The sequence below is a fragment of the Somniosus microcephalus genome, chromosome 30 (assembly GCF_052327205.1).
Source record: "Somniosus microcephalus isolate GS21.2 chromosome 30, FLI_Smic_1.0, whole genome shotgun sequence".
Lineage (NCBI taxonomy): Eukaryota > Metazoa > Chordata > Chondrichthyes > Squaliformes > Somniosidae > Somniosus > Somniosus microcephalus.
In genome coordinates this window covers 15,712,499-15,729,646 of record NC_141016.1, presented here as the reverse complement: position 1 = coordinate 15,729,646, position 17,148 = coordinate 15,712,499, and the positions used below count along the sequence as shown (strand labels likewise).

The window sequence follows — 17,148 nt, the reverse complement described above, 5'->3', positions numbered from 1 at the left end:
TGTGCTATCCGGCACCGACGGGACCGAGCTGTTGCCGATCCCTCAAAACTGCCGGACAAACCAGCATTAATGTTGAAGCATACGGAGCTTTTCAGCTCCGTATCTGGCAACACTGTTAGCAACAGCTTCTAAACAGTTGGCCGTACCTTGGAAGCGTCTCTGTCGCTTAGCAACAGCTTCAGAGAGACTTTGCAGAGCCTGACTGTTGGAAAAAAAAAAGCCACGAGAAGAAAAAAAAACGAACAAAACGGCTCCTGATTTTTGCCGGTGGCTCGAGCTTGCCGGACATTTAGCCTCCGGATAACACAAAGTTTCCTGTAATGACTTGCATTAACATGCAGACCCAGTGACACATCCTGCATCTGGGGCTGGTATGTTTACAGGTCCTGCCTCACTTCCAATGCACTCTGCTGACTGTGCTGCATACAATGACACACTGAACAACACGCAAAATCTTACCTGCACAGAAATAGAAAAGTGATGGAAGTTCCCAGTCAGCGGCTCAATGGATAAAGCCTTGTACACATCTGGAGGAAAGTTCTGAAACATTTTACTAGATGCAGCAGCTGGGGAGAGACAAAAGGAGTTAAAATTAAAATGCATAGCTGAGTACAAGTGGTCAGTAATCTAACGAGAATGTTTTTATAAAAAGAAAATATTTGCGTGGTTAGAGTTTTTTTTATTCATTCAAGGGATGTGGGCATTGCTGGCTATGCCAGCATTTATTTCCCATCCATAATTGCCCTTTGATACAACTGAATGACTCGCTAGGCCATTTCAAAGGGCAGTTCAGAGTCAACCACATTGCTGTGGGTCTGGAGTCACATATAGACCGGGTAAAGACTGCAGACTTCCTTCGCTGAAGGACATTACTGACTCAGATGGGTTTTTACGACAATCCGGTAGTTTCATGGTCGGCATTACTGACACTAGCTTTTTATTCTAAATTTATTTAGTTCACTGAATTTAAATTCCCCAGCTGCCGTGGTGGGATCTGAACTCACGTCTCCGTATCATTGGTCCAGGCCTTTGGATTACTAGTCCAATAACATAACCACTACGCTACCGTACCCGTTCGTCCCTTGACAAACAGGTCCACATTTTCAACTCTTTTGAGTTAATAGTACTAACCCATCGGCCTGTTGACCAGCTGCCCAGATTGTCCAAAGAGACAAATTTGCTGTCCTCAGGGAAGGAGTTGTCTGTGGGAAGGATCCCATGATGTTCAAGCGAAGACTTACACGGATGGCTTCTCAGGAAAGCAGAAGGGGGAGTCCACGGTTGCTGCAGAGAGGATATACGTACGGCCTGCTCCCACAGTCTGGCATCAATTGTGCCTGCAGCTCACACCAGGAGGTACGAGGTACCATCCATCACCCCTGCAGAGGGAACTCCTCGCATCTCCTTGGCATGACTCACATTAGCAACTTAGCGCAGAGTGAACCTACATTTCTCCCACTCTATTGTACTCACTATAACACTGTACTCGCATTTACATTTGGTCTTATTATGTAGCAATGTCTCAAAGCGCTCCACACAGTGAATTATTTTTGGAGTGCACTGACTGTTATTATGTAGCCAAATGCTGACACTCTGCACCAGCAACATCCCACAAACAGCAATGAGATGAATGCCCAGTTCACATGCTTTGTTAGGTGTTGAGAGTTGAGGAAGGAATGTTGCCCTTCTTCAAGCAGTGTCTTCAACATCCTGAACAGGAGGGCAGGGCTCATTCACCTCTCATCTGAAAGATGGCGCCTCTAACAATTCAGCACTTCCTCTGCACTGCATGAGCGAGTCAGTCTAGATAATATGGGCAAGTCCTGATGTGGACTTGAATCATAATCTTCTGACCTACAGCGACTGAACTACCAACTGAGCCAAGCTGATGCAGACTCATTCCCACCACGCAACTTGCTAACATGCACACAAGGCATAAGTGTGCTGCACCAGCATTGTGCATCTGATATAAGCCTGGTTAAATTGGTGCAATGCAACACAGTGCCACCAAGTCCTCTTTACACAGTGTAATGAAATCTGTTTGTCTTGCCTGTATCCGTTTTGCACGGTGTATAGTTTCACTTCCTCTTTCCTGACTAACCTGGAAGGTTCCAGGTCTTGGCTCTTGGCTCCGCCCCTGACTTCTCTTACTTAAAGATCTCAGGATCTGTATGACTCATTCCTGTGAGCCAGTCGGTGTGTTGAGATGTTAGCTCTGATCTTAGTGATTAAAAGCCAACTTGTTAAAGTCTATAACTTCTAGTTTTGTGGTTATTGAAGGCACATCACACAGTAATCCCTGGGATTTGGCCTGGAGGGTGTTGCACGGAGCAGTCCCGCGCAATAAGGTTTTAAGTAGGTTCACGGACTCCCAGGCCGCCTGCCTTTTCTGCGGCCTGGAGGAGTCCGTTTTCCACGTTTATATGGAGTGTGAGAGGTTGCAGTCCCTCTTCCACTATTTGAAGGGGGTTGCTCCTCGATTTTTGGCTGCACTTCAGTCCCACGCTCCTGATCTTTGGTCACCCAGTGTGGAGGGGAGCGGGCAGGGCGAGGGACCTCCTCGTGGGACTGCTCCTGGGCCTGGCCAAAGTGGCCATTAACTGGTCCAGGCAGCGGGCGGTCTAGGGGATCGTTCGGCCCGACTGCCTGCCTCCCTTCCACGGCCACGTTCGCGCCCGGGTGGCCCTGGAGATGGAGCACGCGGTGTCCGCCGGCACGCTCGAGGTCTTCCGTGACCCCTGGATTGTATCATCACCCTGCCCAACAAAATTTTAATTTCATTTGTTAAGTTTCATTTAAAGTTTTATTAGTTACAGTTTATTAGTTTATGGTCCCTACCAAACGAGTACACAGTAATCCCCAAATCATAATACTCTGTCACAAAGTGCACCAACCATTGGTCAGATTAAGTGGGAGAGCAATGTTCTCAGTGTCAGTGTTTGTTAGTAACACCTTCCTGGCAGTAAGCAAGGTCAGCAACTGCAGTCCCAGGCAAGTTCCCCATATTGGAAAATAATCGCCAGCATCAAACGCCTGCAGTAATAACACAGAAACAGCATGAAACAAGGGAGAATAAACATAGTGACAGCATGGGGCTGCAAGCAATACTCCCCATTCCATTAGAGAGAATTACCAGATTAAAATAAAGCGACTTGCAGCTTCTTGCCACACCAATGCCTGTGACAAAGCACACAAGCTCCCCATGATCGACCAGATCACCAACATCCAGGGGAAGAGTTCAGGCAAGAGGGGAGCAAAATGGCATAATTTAACATGCAGAAGGGTTGGAGTGGCAGACAAATCCTGTCTCATTCGGTGGTGGCTTAAATTCAGTACAACAACAACAACAACTTTAATTTATATAGCGCCTTTAACGTAGCAAAACGTCCCAAGGCGCTGCACAGGAGCGTTAGCAGAGAAGGCAATAGAGCATGGTAAGAGTGGGGGAATTAAAAACCAGAGCGTGTCAGGAAGGGACAGAATGTATAATGGTAAAGGTAAAGTAGTAAAAGGGGTAAAAGCAGGAATAAATTGTCAGAAAACATATTTGAAAGTTCTTTATCTGAATGCACGCAGCATTCGTAACAAAATTGACGAGTTGACGGTACAAATAACTACACATGGGTATGATCTGGTGGCCATTACGGAAACATGGCTGCAAGATAATCATGACTGGGAACTAAACATACAAGGGTATTTGACAATTAGGAAGGACAGACAGGAAGGAAAGGGAGGTGGGGTTGCTATGTTAATCAAGGATGGAATCACTGCAATAGTCAGAAATGATATTGGGTCAAAGGATCAGGATAGTGAAACAGTTTGGGTGGAGATAAGGAATAATAAGGGGAAAAAGTCACTAGTGGGCGTAGTCTATAGGCCTCCTAACAGTTGCAACTCTGTTGGTCGGAGTATAAATCAGGAAATAGTTGGGGCTTGTAATAAGGGAACAGCTATAATCATGGGGGAGTTTAACTTTCATATTGACTGGACTAATCAAATTGGGCATGGCAGCACTGAGGAAGAGTTCATAGAGTGTATTAGGGACGGGTTCCTTGAGCAGTATGTAACTGAACCAACCAGGGGGCAGGCAATCTTAGATCTGGTCCTGTGTAATGAGACAGGATTAATAAAAAATGTCCTAGTAAAGGATCCCCTTGGAATGAGTGACCATAATATGGTTGAATTCCAAATTCAGTTTGAGGGTGAGAGAGTTGGATCTCAAACCAGCGTACTAAGCTTAAATAAAGGAGACTATGAAGGTATGAGAGTAGAATTGACTAAAGTGGACTGGGAAAACAGATTAAAGTGTAAGACGGTACAAGAGCAGTGGTCTACATTCAAAGAGATATTTCACATCTTTCAAGATAAATATATTCCACTGAGGAAAAAGGGGAGTAAAAGAAAAGACAGCCATCCGTGGCTTAGTAAAGTAATAAAGGATAGTATTCGACTGAAAACAAGGGCATATAAATTAGCCAAATCTAGTGGGAGGATAGAAGATTGGGAAGCATTTAAAAGCCAGCAAACAATAACTAAAAGATTAATTAAGAAAGGGAAGATAGATTATGAAAGTAAAGTAGCAAAAAATATAAAAACAGAAAGCAAGAGTTTCTACAGCTATATAAAAAGAAAAAGGGTGGCTAAAGTGAACGTTGGTCCCTTAGAGGATGGGACCGGGAAACTAGTGGTGGGGAACATGGAGATGGCAAAGACGCTGAACAAATATTTTGTATCAGTCTTTACAGTAGAGGACACTAAAAATATCCCAACACTGGACAAACAGGGGGCAATGGGGGGGAAGGAGCTAAACACGATTAAAATGACTAAGGAGATGGTACTCAGTAAAATAATGGGACTTAAGGCGGATAAATCCCCCGGCCCTGATGGCCTACATCCTAGGGTCTTGAGAGAAGTGGCGGTAGGGATTGTGGATGCATTGGTGATCATTTTCCAGAACTCCCTGGACTCAGGAAAAGTCCCGGCAGATTGGAAAACTGCTAATGTAACACCCTTATTTAAGAAGGGAAGTAGACAAAAAGCCGGAAACTATAGACCAGTTAGCCTAACATCTGTGGTTGGCAAAATGTTGGAGTCCATTATTAAGGAAACAGTAACAGAGCATTTGGATAAACATAATTTAATAGGACAGAGTCAGCATGGCTTTACGAAGGGGAAGTCATGTTTGACAAATTTGCTCGAATTCTTTGAGGATGTAACATACAGGGTGGATAAAGGGGAACCAGTGGATGTAGTGTATTTGGACTTCCAAAAGGCATTTGACAAGGTTCCACACAAAAGATTACTGATCAAGATAAAAAATCACGGGATTGGGGGTAATATACTGGCATGGGTGGAAGATTGGCTATCTAACAGAAAACAAAGAGTTGGGATAAATGGTTCGTTCTCGGGCTGGCAATCAGTAACTAGTGGTGTTCCGCAGGGGTCAGTGCTGGGACCCCAACTTTTTACAATCTATATTAACGATTTGGAGGAGGGGACCGAGTGCAACATATCCAAGTTTGCCAACGATACAAAGATGGGAGGGAAAGCAGTGAGTGAGGAGGACATAAAAAACCTGCAAAAGGACATAGACAGGCTAAGTGAGTGGGCAGAGATTTGGCAGATGCAATATAATGTTGGAAAGTGTGAGGTTATGCACTTTGGCAGAAAAAATCAAAGAGCAAGTTATTATCTAAATGGAGAGAAACTGCAAAGTGCTACAGTACAAAGAGATCTGGGGGTCCTGGTGCATGAAACACAAAAAGTTAGTATGCAGGTGCAGCAGGTGATCAGGAAGGCCAATGGAATCTTGGCTTTTATTGCAAGGGGGATGGAGTATAAAAACAGGGAAGTCTTGCTGCAGTTATACAGGGTATTAGTGAGGCCACACCTGGAATACTGCGTGCAGTTTTGGTTTCCATATTTAAGAAAAGATATACTTGCTCTCGAGGCGGTTCAGAGAAGGTTCACTCAGTTGATTCCAGAGATGAGGGGGTTGACGTATGAGGAAAGGTTGAGTAGGTTGGGACTCTACTCATTGGAGTTCAGAAGAATGAGAGGCGATCTTATCGAAACATATAAGATTGTGAGGGGGCTTGATCGGGTGGATGCAGTGAGGATGTTTCCACTGATGGGTGAGATTAGAACTAGGGGCCATAATCTTAGAATAAGGGGCTGCCCTTTCAAAACTGAGATGAGGAGAAACTTCTTCACTCAGAGGGTAGTAAATCTATGGAATTTGCTACCCCAGGGAGCTGTGGAAGCTGCAACATTAAATAAATTTAAAATGGAGATAGACAGTTTCCTAGCAGATAAGGGAATTAGGGGTTACGGGGAGAGGGCAGGGAAGTGGACGTGAGTCTAGATTCAGATCAGCCATGATCCTATTGAATGGCGGAGCAGGCTCGAGGGGCCGTATGGCCTACTCCTGCTCCTATTTCTTATGTTCTTAAAATTTGACACCGAGCCACATAAGGAGATATTAGGGCAGGTGGCCAAAAGCTCAGTCAAAGAGGTAGGTGTTAAGGAGCATCTTAAAGGAGGAAAGAGAGTTAAGAGAGGCGGCGAGGTTTAGGGAGGGAATTCCAGAGCTTTGGGCCTTGGCAGCTGAAGGCGTGGCCACCAATGGTGAAGCGATTAAAATCAGGAATGCTCAAGAGGCCAGAATTGGAGGAGCGCAGAAATCTCGGAGGGTTGGAGGAGATTAGAGTTTACAAGGACATGATGTTCAAACCTACCTTTAATGCAAGCTTGTAAAATTTTTTTGCAACTTTGGCAAAAGCAGATGTCTTCAAATTAGCAGCTCCACCAGGGAAGAGAATGCTGGGAAGAGGAAAGGGAGGTGGCTGATGGAATGTATTGTGTAGCATAGCGTACATTTTATTTTTTCTTCCCATAAGGTTTTTACTAGCTTACGGGGGAACAATTCCATGGATGTGTTAGAGGATGGGTGTTCTTATTTAGAAGTTACTCCTCAAAGTAATAGGGTTCGTAGCACTGATTGTAGACATTCACAGAATTGTTAATTTTTTCAGGTGTTAGCCGTGGCTCAGTGGGCAGCACTCTCACCTCTTGACTCAGAAGGTTGTGGGTTCAAGTCCCACGCCAGAAACTTGAGCACATAATCCAGGCTGACACTCTGGTGCAGTACTGAGGGAGTGCTACTCTGATAAAACCAAATCTACGTCTACTGTTTCAGATGGACATAAAAGATCCCATGGCACTATTTCGAAGAAGAGCAGGGGAGTTCTCCCAGGTGTCCTGCCCAATATTTATTCCTCAACCAACATCGCTAAAACAGATTATCTGGTCATTATCTCATTGATGCACAAGTTGGCTGCTGCGTTTCCTACATTACAACAGTGACTACACTTCAAAAGTACTTCATTGGCTGTAAAGTGCTTTGGGACGTCCTGAGGTCATATAAATGCAAGTCTTTCTTTAAGCATACAGCAATAATGATCTTTGACAATAATTAAACATAGACTTAACAGCAACACTTACAACAAAACCTTGCGAGTTTCAGCCCTGGGAAATTTAATGTTACAGTCTTGAGCTCAGTGTATTTGGCGGGCCAGACCTTCGAATTTCAAAGTATTTATCCCAACACCTACTTTTTATACCCTTTTTTACAGCTGGTACGTGAATATGTGCATGTTTCATCGTATTATCTAATACACAGTTATAATTCATTTGGTTGCCCTGTCCTTGCAACCATAGATGGTACTCCCTAACTTGACTCACACTCGCTAACTTTCTAGGTCTATGGTCTTGCTCAGGCAGGTGCTTCTTCAAGGCCTGCCTAACAAAGGTAGCTTTTCTGCTTGTTCTGTGTCTGTGCAATAACTTTAGTTTTAACAAGCTGAACCTGTTTCTGGCAGGGGGGGTGGGTGGAGGGATGGAGGTGAAGGAGTGGGGGGAGATCACCTCTTACAGAAGGTAGGTAATGCAGGCAATTCAAGGCCAGAGTAATCTCCTAGACTAGTTTTGATTGCCTAGATGGGTCGGAGAGGAATTTCCCAGTATTTTTTTCCCCCCAAATTGGCCTGGGTTTGTTGCCTCTCCCAGGAGATCACATGGTTTTGGGTGGGCTGAAATGGTACACAAGGTATCGCAATTGTGTGGGACAGGCTCAATGGACCAGATGGTCTTTACCTGTCCGTCATTGTTTGTAAGTTCTTTTCTCATACCAATCTCCAGTTTCTGAAAAGGATGATGTATTCGCAGATGTATCCTCCTGCAGAACTTATCAACTAATTATTGGAATGTCTTTTAATTAGGTTTACTGTCCAAACTGACCGTTGCCCTTCACTACATTTATATTAATAAAATAAAGCAAGCCTGTCTTATGATTACATTTTCATTCTTCTAGGAGAGACTCACTTAACAGATAAAAGCTAAAAGTTAATATTAAAGATGAACCCTTTCCTTACAGATTGTCATCAAACTCTGATACCTAACCCTAGTGATCATTATTCATGCAAGTGGGAGAATCCAAAGCTAGGGGCCATAAATACAAGATAGCTACTAATAAATCCTATGGGGAAATAAGGACAAATGTCTTTATTCAGAAAGTGGTTAGAAGGCGGAACTCGCTATCACCGGAAGTGGTTGTGGCAAATAGCTTAGATGCTTTCAAAAGGAAACTAGACGAGTACATGAGAGAAAATGGAATAGAAAGATATGCTGAAAGGCTGAAGTGAGGTAGATGGAATGGGCGGAGACTCGTGTGGAGTATAAACACCAGCAGAGACTAGTTGGGCCGAATGGCCTGTTTCTGCGCTGTATATTCTGTGCAATTCTAAGTCTTGACAGTGACTATTAGCAGGGTATCTCTGTCTGTACGAGCTGGATCCTGCCCTCATCCTGTGACCAACAGAGGCCTAGATAGCAATCAAGAGTAGGGACGCTAGCTGATTTTTCTTTCCCTAACCCTGAGCACTGATGCCGTATGAAGCACCCTAGAGCTGAGGGCACCTAACTTAGCACAGACCAGGAATCAAAATTTCTGCCCTGTATGTTTAGTCAGTGATTGTCCCACAATTCTCTGGGGGGAGGGGGTCTGTTGGTGTACATGTTCAATAAAGGGAACACAGGAAATTGGCACAGAATTTTAATGGACTTCAAGGATGATACCAGAAATGCGGGGATATACACATCAGGAAAGGATGAACAGGCTGGGTCTCTTTTCTCTTGAAAAGAGAAGGCTGAGGGGTGAACTAATAGAGGTTTTCAAAATTATGAGAGGTTTTGATAGAGTAGATACACAGAGAGTGTGTTTCCACTTGTGGGAAAGAGTATAACTAGAGGCCATCAATAGAAGATAGTCACCAAGAAATCCAATAGGGAATTCAGAAGAAACTTCTTTACCCAGAGAGTGGTGAGAATGTGGAACTCGCTACCACAGGGAGTGGTTGAGGCGAATAGTATCGATGCATTTAAGGGGAGGCTAGACAAGCATGAGGGAGAAGGGAATAGAGGGTTATGCTGATAGATTTAGATGAGGAAAGACGGGAGGAGGCTCGAGTGGAGCATAAATACCGGCATGGACTGGTTGGGCCGAATGGCCTGTTTCTGTGCTGTATGTAATTTTATGTAATACAAGGTACTATCAGGTTTATTGTACCAAACCATAGCAGGAATAGTTAATATCAGGTCGTGGGCTGAGATTACAGGAAGGTGCTAGTGAAGGCTCAGTGATGGCTTTGATGGTGGCACAGGCCATGACATAACTCACACAGTGCCAGGCTCTGTCTGCAATTGAAATCCAGCAGCCAGAGTTCGGCAGCATCACCAGTTAGAAGGTTAAATTGTTATTCACTTACCCATTGATTGAATGGAAAATCCTTTCATATTCTTCTTGTGTCAGATTCAGCCTGTGTTAAAAACAAAACAGTATGTGTTACAGTTCCAATATTCAGGAAACTTTGTGCTATCCGGCACCGACGGGACCGAGCTGTTGCCGTCCCATCAAAACTGCCGGACAAACCAGCGCTAATGTTGAAACATATGGAGATTTTGAGCTCCGTATCTGGCAACAAACCCTGTTGCTTAGCAACAGCTTCTAAACAGTCGGCCGTACCTTGCAAGCATCTCTGTCGCTTAGCAACAGCTTCAGCGAGACCTTGCAGAGCCTGACTGGTGGAAAAAAAAAGCAACGAAAAGAAAAAAACCTAATGAAACGGCTCCTGATTTTTGCCGGTGGCTCGAGCATTCCGGACAGTTAACCTCCGGATAAACCAAAAATAACTCACATCTTTTCCATTCATTACGACTGCATCCCATGTGTTTGGCTTCCTGTAGTAAAAATCTCCAAATATTTTACTCCTTATTAAACTGGATTGTTTTGCTTCCCCCCCCCTCCCCACTCCTCAACAACTTTACTCTCTTCTCCTGAAGGCACTGGCATATAGTTCCACATGTGTTAGGCAGTCTCCAGTACCTTGCCCAAGTGGTTGTTCCAGAAAGAAAAGAAAAAAAGGTAAATAATTGCACTTATATAGTGCCTTTCACGATCTCAGGACTTCCTAGGATGCTTCACAGCCAATGAAGTACTTCTTGAAGTGTAGTCACAGTTGTAATTCAAAATTCTCATCCTTGTTTTCAAATCCCTCCATGGCCTCGCCCTTCCCTATCTCTGTAATCTCCTCCAATCCACCGAGATCTCTGCGCTCCTCTAATTCTGGCCTCTTGAGCGTCCCCGATTTTAATCGTTCAACCATTGGCGGCCGTGCCTTCAGCTGCCGAGGCCATAAGCTCCCTAAACCTTTCTACCTTTAAGACGCTCCTTAAAACCTGCCCCTTTGACCAAGCTTTTGGTCATCTGCCCGAATAGCTGCTTATGTGGCTCGGTGTCAAATTTGGTTTTTAACGCTCCTGTGGAGCACCTTGGCAAGTTGTTGTTGTGATGTATGGAACTTAATTAGCTTGAGGGCACTGTGGCACCCTAACTGTTGTTCTGACTGAGAAAAGATATGCACTTAAGCAAAAAAAAATTACATGTCATCTTCTGTTCTACCATAGTCACATATTAAAAAAAACACGCTGACCACAGTATCCCGAAGAAAACTGAGACTTCTCTGGTGGGCGAGTCTGAGTCAGCCCGAGGTCCACTGGGCTGTGGCTCATCCAAGTGTCTATCCCGTTTGCTCTAGCACCGGTTATACTGAGCAGTGAAAGAGTACGGAGGAGTACCTGATTGGTACCACTCTGCAGCCAGCCGACTCCAGATACTTCACATAGGGTGCAGCAACGTAAGTCTTCCCATACGGAAGAAGATCTGCATCAAGCGTTTCCTGTGCTAGTATCCCTGTGGGGGACAAAAATAAAGATCACATTTAAGGGAGAATAAATGCAGCATGAGGGAAGATAAGTGTAGGAATGCAGGGTTGTTCCATTTTACTGTTCAAATGTTCCCTCCTTACCTGAAGGTTGCAATACTTCCTGTTACAGTTGTATCGGCAGCACCTTACCCAAAGGATAAGGGTAAAATAAATTCTTCACACTGCGAAAACGAATCTCCACAGAGGTTGGTCTTGGAGCTAGATTCTTATTTACTATGTATTAAACTGATCTGAGGGAACAACTTTGAAATTTGCGAATGGCAGCAAATTAGGGGATATGGCAAATCGTGAAAGACTACAGAAGGATATAGAAAGTCTAGCAGCATGGACATACACTGTCACGGAACAGACACAATGGCCCGAATGGCCTCCTTCTGTGCCGTAAATGCCTATGATTCTATCTAGTTCAATGTTCAGAATTGTTAACTAACATTTTTGAACTAAGAACAGAGAAAGGAAATACATCCGTATTTGGTAAGATTTTAAATGGAGTAGAGCAGCAGAGGGAGATACACAAGTCATTAAAGGTGGCAGCACTTTCAAAGCCCTATGTATCTGCACCTGCAAGTCTCTCTTTTTTCTCCACATCCTTCTGAATCTTTCTGTTGCGTTTATAGTTCCATTCCTCATATTTCTCAATATAAGATATACATGATCTGCCGTGTATCTTCCCATTCCACTATCCAATATCCTCCTTAGATCTTTCAGTCTTCCTCACTGTTGGCCAACCCCCTACTGTTTTGTCATCGGCAAATTTTAATATTTATGTTGCCCATGTCCATGTTAAAATCATATATATTATGTCTGGAAAAATGAAGCTCCAGCCTGAATTTTTATAACAAGCTCCCTGTGAACCACCTTATTGAACACTTTCTGAAAATCCATATATACATCTACTGCATTCCCTTTAACTATAATTGTCACATCCTTCAAAAAAAAACATTAAATGTGTTGAACACAACTTGTCTTTAACAAATCCAACAACAAATGGGAGTTGAAGACGATGGCTTCGATCTTCCTAGTATTTCGGTGGAGGAAGATAAAATCCCACCACGGCAGCTGGGGAATTTAAATTCAGTTAATTAAATAAATCTGGAATAAAAAGCTAGTGTCAGTAATGGTGAGCATGAAACTATCGGATTGTCGTAAAAACCCATCTGGTTCACTAATGTCCTTTAGGGAAGGAAATCTGACGTCCTTACCCGGTCTGGCCTATATGTGACTCCAGACCCATACCAATGAGGTTGACTCTTAACTGCCCTCTGAAATGGCCCAGCAAGTCACCCAGTTGTAACTAACTGCTACGAAACAAAATAATAAGAATGAAACCGAACGGACCACCCGGCACTGACCTCGGCACTGGTTACGGACACGGCAAACCCAGCCCAGTCGACCCTGCAAAGTCCTCCTCACCAACATCTGGGGACTTGTGCCAAAATTGGGATAGCTGTCCCACAATCTAGTCAAGCAACAGCTTGACATAGTCACACTCACAGAATCATACCTTTCAGCCAATGTCCCAAACTCCTCCATCACCATCCCTGGGTATGTCCTGTCCCACCGGCAGGACAGACCCACCAGAGGTGGTGGCACCATGGTATACAGTCGGGAAGGAGTGGCCCTGGAAGTCCTCAACATTGACTCCGGACCCCATGAAGTCTCATGGCTTCAAGTTAAGCATGGACAAGGAAACCTCCTGCTGATTACCACCTACTGCCCTCCCTCAGCTGATGAATCAGTACTCCTCCATGTTGAACACCACTTGGAAGAAGCACTGAGAGTAGCAAGGGCACAGAATGTACTCTGGGTGGGGGACTTCAATGTCCATTACCAAGGATGGCTCGGTAGCACCACTACTGACCGAGCTGGCCGAGTCCTGAAGGACATAACTGCCAGTCTGGGCCTGCGACAGGTAGTGAGAGAACCAACACGGGAGGAAAACCTACTTGACCTCGTCCTCACCAATCTACCTGTCGCAGATGCATCTGTCCATGACAGTATTGGTAGCCGTGACCACCGCACAGTCATTGTAGAGACGAAGTCCTGTCTTCACACCGAGGACATCCTCCATCGTGTTGTGTGGCACTACCACCGTGCTAAATGTGATAGATTCAGAACCGATCTAGCAGCTCAAAACTGGGCATCCATGAGGGGCTGTGGGCCATCAGCAGCAGCAGAATTGTATTCCACCACAATTTGTAACCTCATGGCCCGGCATATCCCTCACTCTACCATTACCATCAAGCCAGGAGACCAACCCTGGTTCAATAAGGAGTGTAGAAGAGCATGCCAGGAGCAGCACCAGGCATACCTAAAAATGAGGTGCCAACCTGGGGAAGCTGCAACACAGGACTACATGCATGCTAAAAAGTGGAAGTAGCATGCTATAGACAGGGCTATGCGATCCCACAATCAACGGATCAGATCAAAGCTCTGCAGTCCTGCCACATCCAGTCGTGAATGGTGGTGGAGAATTAAACAACTAATGGGAGGAGGAGGCTCCATGAATATACCCATCCTCAATGATGGTGGAGCCCAGCACGAGTGCAAAAGACAAGGCTGAAGCGTTTGCAACCATCTTCAGCCAGAAGTGCCGAGTGGATGATCCATATAGGCCGACTCCTGAGGTCCCCACCATCACAGAAGCCAGTCTTCAGCCAATTAGACTCACTCCACGTGATATCAAGAAACAGCTGAGCACACTGGATACAGCAAAGGCTATGGGCCCCGACAACATCCCGGCTATCGTGCTGAAGATTGGGCTCCAGAACTAGCCGTGCCTCTAGCCAAGCTGTTCCAGTATAGTTACAACACTGGCATCTATCCGACAATGTGGAAAACTGCTCAGGTATGTCCTGTCCACAAAAAGCAGGACAAATCCAATCTGGCCAATTACCGCCCCATCAGTCTACTCTCAATCATCAGCAAAGTGATGGAAGGTGTCATCGACAGTGCTATCAAGCGACACTTACTCACCAATAACCTGCTCACTGATGCCCAGTTTGGGTTCCACCAAAACCACTCGGCTCCCGACCTCATTACAGCCTTGGTCCAAACATGGACAAAGGAGCTGAATTCCAGAGGTGAGGCAAGACTGACTGCCCTTGACATCAAGGAGCCCGAGTAAAACTGAAGTCAATGGGAATCGGGGGGAAAACGTTCCACTGGCTGAAGTCATACCTAGCACAAAGGAAGATGGTTGTGGTGGTTGAAGGTCAATCATCACAGCCTCAGGACATCGCTGCAGGAGTTCCTCAGGGCAGTGTCCGAAGCACAACCAGCTGCTTCATCAATGACCTTCCCTCCAACATAACGTCAGAATTGGGGATGTTTGCTGATGACTGCACAGTGTTCAGCACCATTCACAATTCTTCAGAAAGTGAAGCAGTCCATGCCCGCATGCAAGAAGACCTGAATGACGTTCAGGCTTGGGCTGATAAGTGGGAGGTAACATTCGCACCACACAAGTGCCAGGCAATGACTATCTCCAACAAGCGAGAGTCTAACCACCTCCCCTTGACATTCAATGGCATTACCATCGCCGAATCCCCCACCATCAACATCCTGGGGGTCACCATTGACCAGAAACTTAACTGGACCAGCCACATAAATACTGTGGCAACAAGAGCAGGTCAGAGGCTAGGTATTCTGCGGCGAGCATCTCACCTCCTGACTCCCCAAAGCCTTTCCACCATCTACAAGGCACAAGTAAGGAGTGTGATGGAATACTCTCCACTTGCCTGGATGAGTGCAGCTCCAACAACACTTAAGAAGCTCAACACCATCCAGGACAAAGTAGCCCCATTGATTGGCACCCCATCCACCACCTTAAACATTCACTCCCTCCACCACTGGCGTACCGTGGCTGCAGTATGTACCATCTACAAGATGCACTGCAGCAACTTGCCAAGGCTTCTTCGGCAGCACCTCCCAAACCCGCGACCTCTTCCACCTAGAGAAGGTCAAGGGCAGCAGGCGCATGGGCACACCACCAGCTCCAAGATCACCTCCAAGTCACACACCATCCTGACTTAGAAGTATATCACTGATCCTTCATCGTCGCTGAGTCAAAATCCTGGAACTCCCTCCCTAACATCACTGTGGGAGTACCTTCACCACACGGACTGCAGCAGTTCAAGAAGGCGGCTCACCACCACCTTCGCAAGGGTAATTAGGGATGGGCAATAAATGCTGGCTTTGCCAGTGACGCACACATCCCATAAACGAATAAAAAAAGAACATCCAAAACTAGAAGTCGGACAAGTGGTCTGACACTACAGCGACAGTGGAAGGGGTGAAAGTTGAGGGGGAGGTAGAGTTGGGTATCATTTGCGTACATGTGAAAGCTGACCCTATGTCTGCGGATGACGTCACCAAGTTTCAGCATGTAGATGAGGAAGAGGGGGGCCAAGGATGGATCCTTGGGAAACTCCAGAGCTGAGAGTACAGGGGTGAGAAGAGAAGCCATTGTTAGAGGTACTCTGGTTAGGATTACTTATGCAAGAGTGGAATCAAGCAAGGGCAGTCCCAGTGGAGCTGCACCATGGAGAAAAAAAGCATTGAAGGAGGATGAAGAACCCAAGAGTACTGAGGGCAACTGAAGCACCTCAATTACTGCCCTGTTTGATATTAACAACAACAACAACTTGTATTTAAATAGTGCCTTTAACGAAATAAAACGTCCCAAGGCGCTTCACTGGAGTATTTTATGGCAACAAATTTGACCGATATATGATATCTTTTGTATTATGCCATATGTAATATGGTCCATATCTCAAATGAGTTTTGCTGAGGTGTTGCGGCGAGAAAGGCATTCATTCAGTGCGGCTGAACGAGACGGTAATGCCTCTTCCGGGGCACTTTTATTTAAGAGTTAGATGCGTCGGAGATCGGCAGGGTGAAAAAATTGAGCGCGAAAATCCAGGCTGACACTCCAGCGCAGTACTGAGGGAGCGCTGCACTGTCGGAGGTGCCGTCTTTCGGATGGGACGTTAAAAACCGAGGCCCCGTCTGCCCTCTCGGGTGGGCGTAACAGATCCCGCGGCCACTATTTTGAAGAAGAGTTGCCCCCCCCCCTCCCCCAAACCACGGTGTCCTGGCCAATCCCTTACTGAGTTGGCGGAGAGTGCATTTGCTAAGACAGGAGAACTATTGGAGAAAGAGGAAGTCAGCGCTCAAAGGAAGTAAGTCGGGGGGAATGCAAGCAGGGCAAGACTCAGGCAGGGCATCTGTTTGTGTAAAGAGAGTACCATGTACTGCGTTCTTTTGTATTATGCCATATGTAATACGATTGGTGGATTGTAGTGTAATACATCGTGACAAGTGTTGGAATGTATCTTGACCCCCCTTGGGCTGTATGACTTATATAAAATGTGTAATGAAAATGCTTTGTAATGTGTCTCTGTAAATTGAGTGCCACATACCGCAGTTAGTTTGTATTGTACCAGTTACTGTCATGTACGTGAACAAAGATTTTTATGAATAAAGCATATATTTTTGAAAAAAAAAACTCAGGCACAGCATATCCCCCCGTCCACCCACTGAATACCAGAGTGGCTACTTACCAATAATGGGTCTCTGGTTGATTTGCACCGTCAGGAGCCCGGGGAAGGAGCTGCAGCCAAAGAGGAGAAGCAAGAGCGCAGCCTCAGCCATCGTTATGTTGTCCAATTTTAATTTGCAACACGGAAGCACCGCTCACATTAACACTGCGGACTTCCGGGGGCCGATAAGAAGCGGGTAGCGGCGGGGCTGCTCCAGTAACCTAGAGATGGAGGGAGGGAAGTTTGACCGGGAAATCCACACA

At 45.5% G+C, this 17,148-nt stretch overlaps 1 protein-coding gene across 2 annotated transcripts in view; it reads right to left on the bottom strand.

Moving 5' to 3' along the window:
- gghl (gamma-glutamyl hydrolase like) overlaps nucleotides 1–17,134 on the bottom strand; it is a 31,048-nt gene extending 13,914 nt beyond the window's left edge. Inside the window, exons 1-6 of one of the 2 annotated variants that reach the window (XM_085971045.1) lie at nucleotides 16,907–17,134; nucleotides 11,194–11,308; nucleotides 9,825–9,875; nucleotides 6,738–6,822; nucleotides 2,895–3,033; nucleotides 460–566 (exon numbers count right to left, since the gene is read on the bottom strand). In XM_085971045.1, coding sequence (XP_085827171.1) covers nucleotides 460–566; nucleotides 2,895–3,033; nucleotides 6,738–6,822; nucleotides 9,825–9,875; nucleotides 11,194–11,308; nucleotides 16,907–16,997 — 588 coding nt within the window. In that variant the 5' untranslated portion in view covers nucleotides 16,998–17,134. The remainder of the gene's footprint in view (nucleotides 1–459; nucleotides 567–2,894; nucleotides 3,034–6,737; nucleotides 6,823–9,824; nucleotides 9,876–11,193; nucleotides 11,309–16,906) is intronic. The other variant, XM_085971044.1, reaches the window with a different exon arrangement.
- Nucleotides 17,135–17,148: the final 14 nt, after the last annotated feature.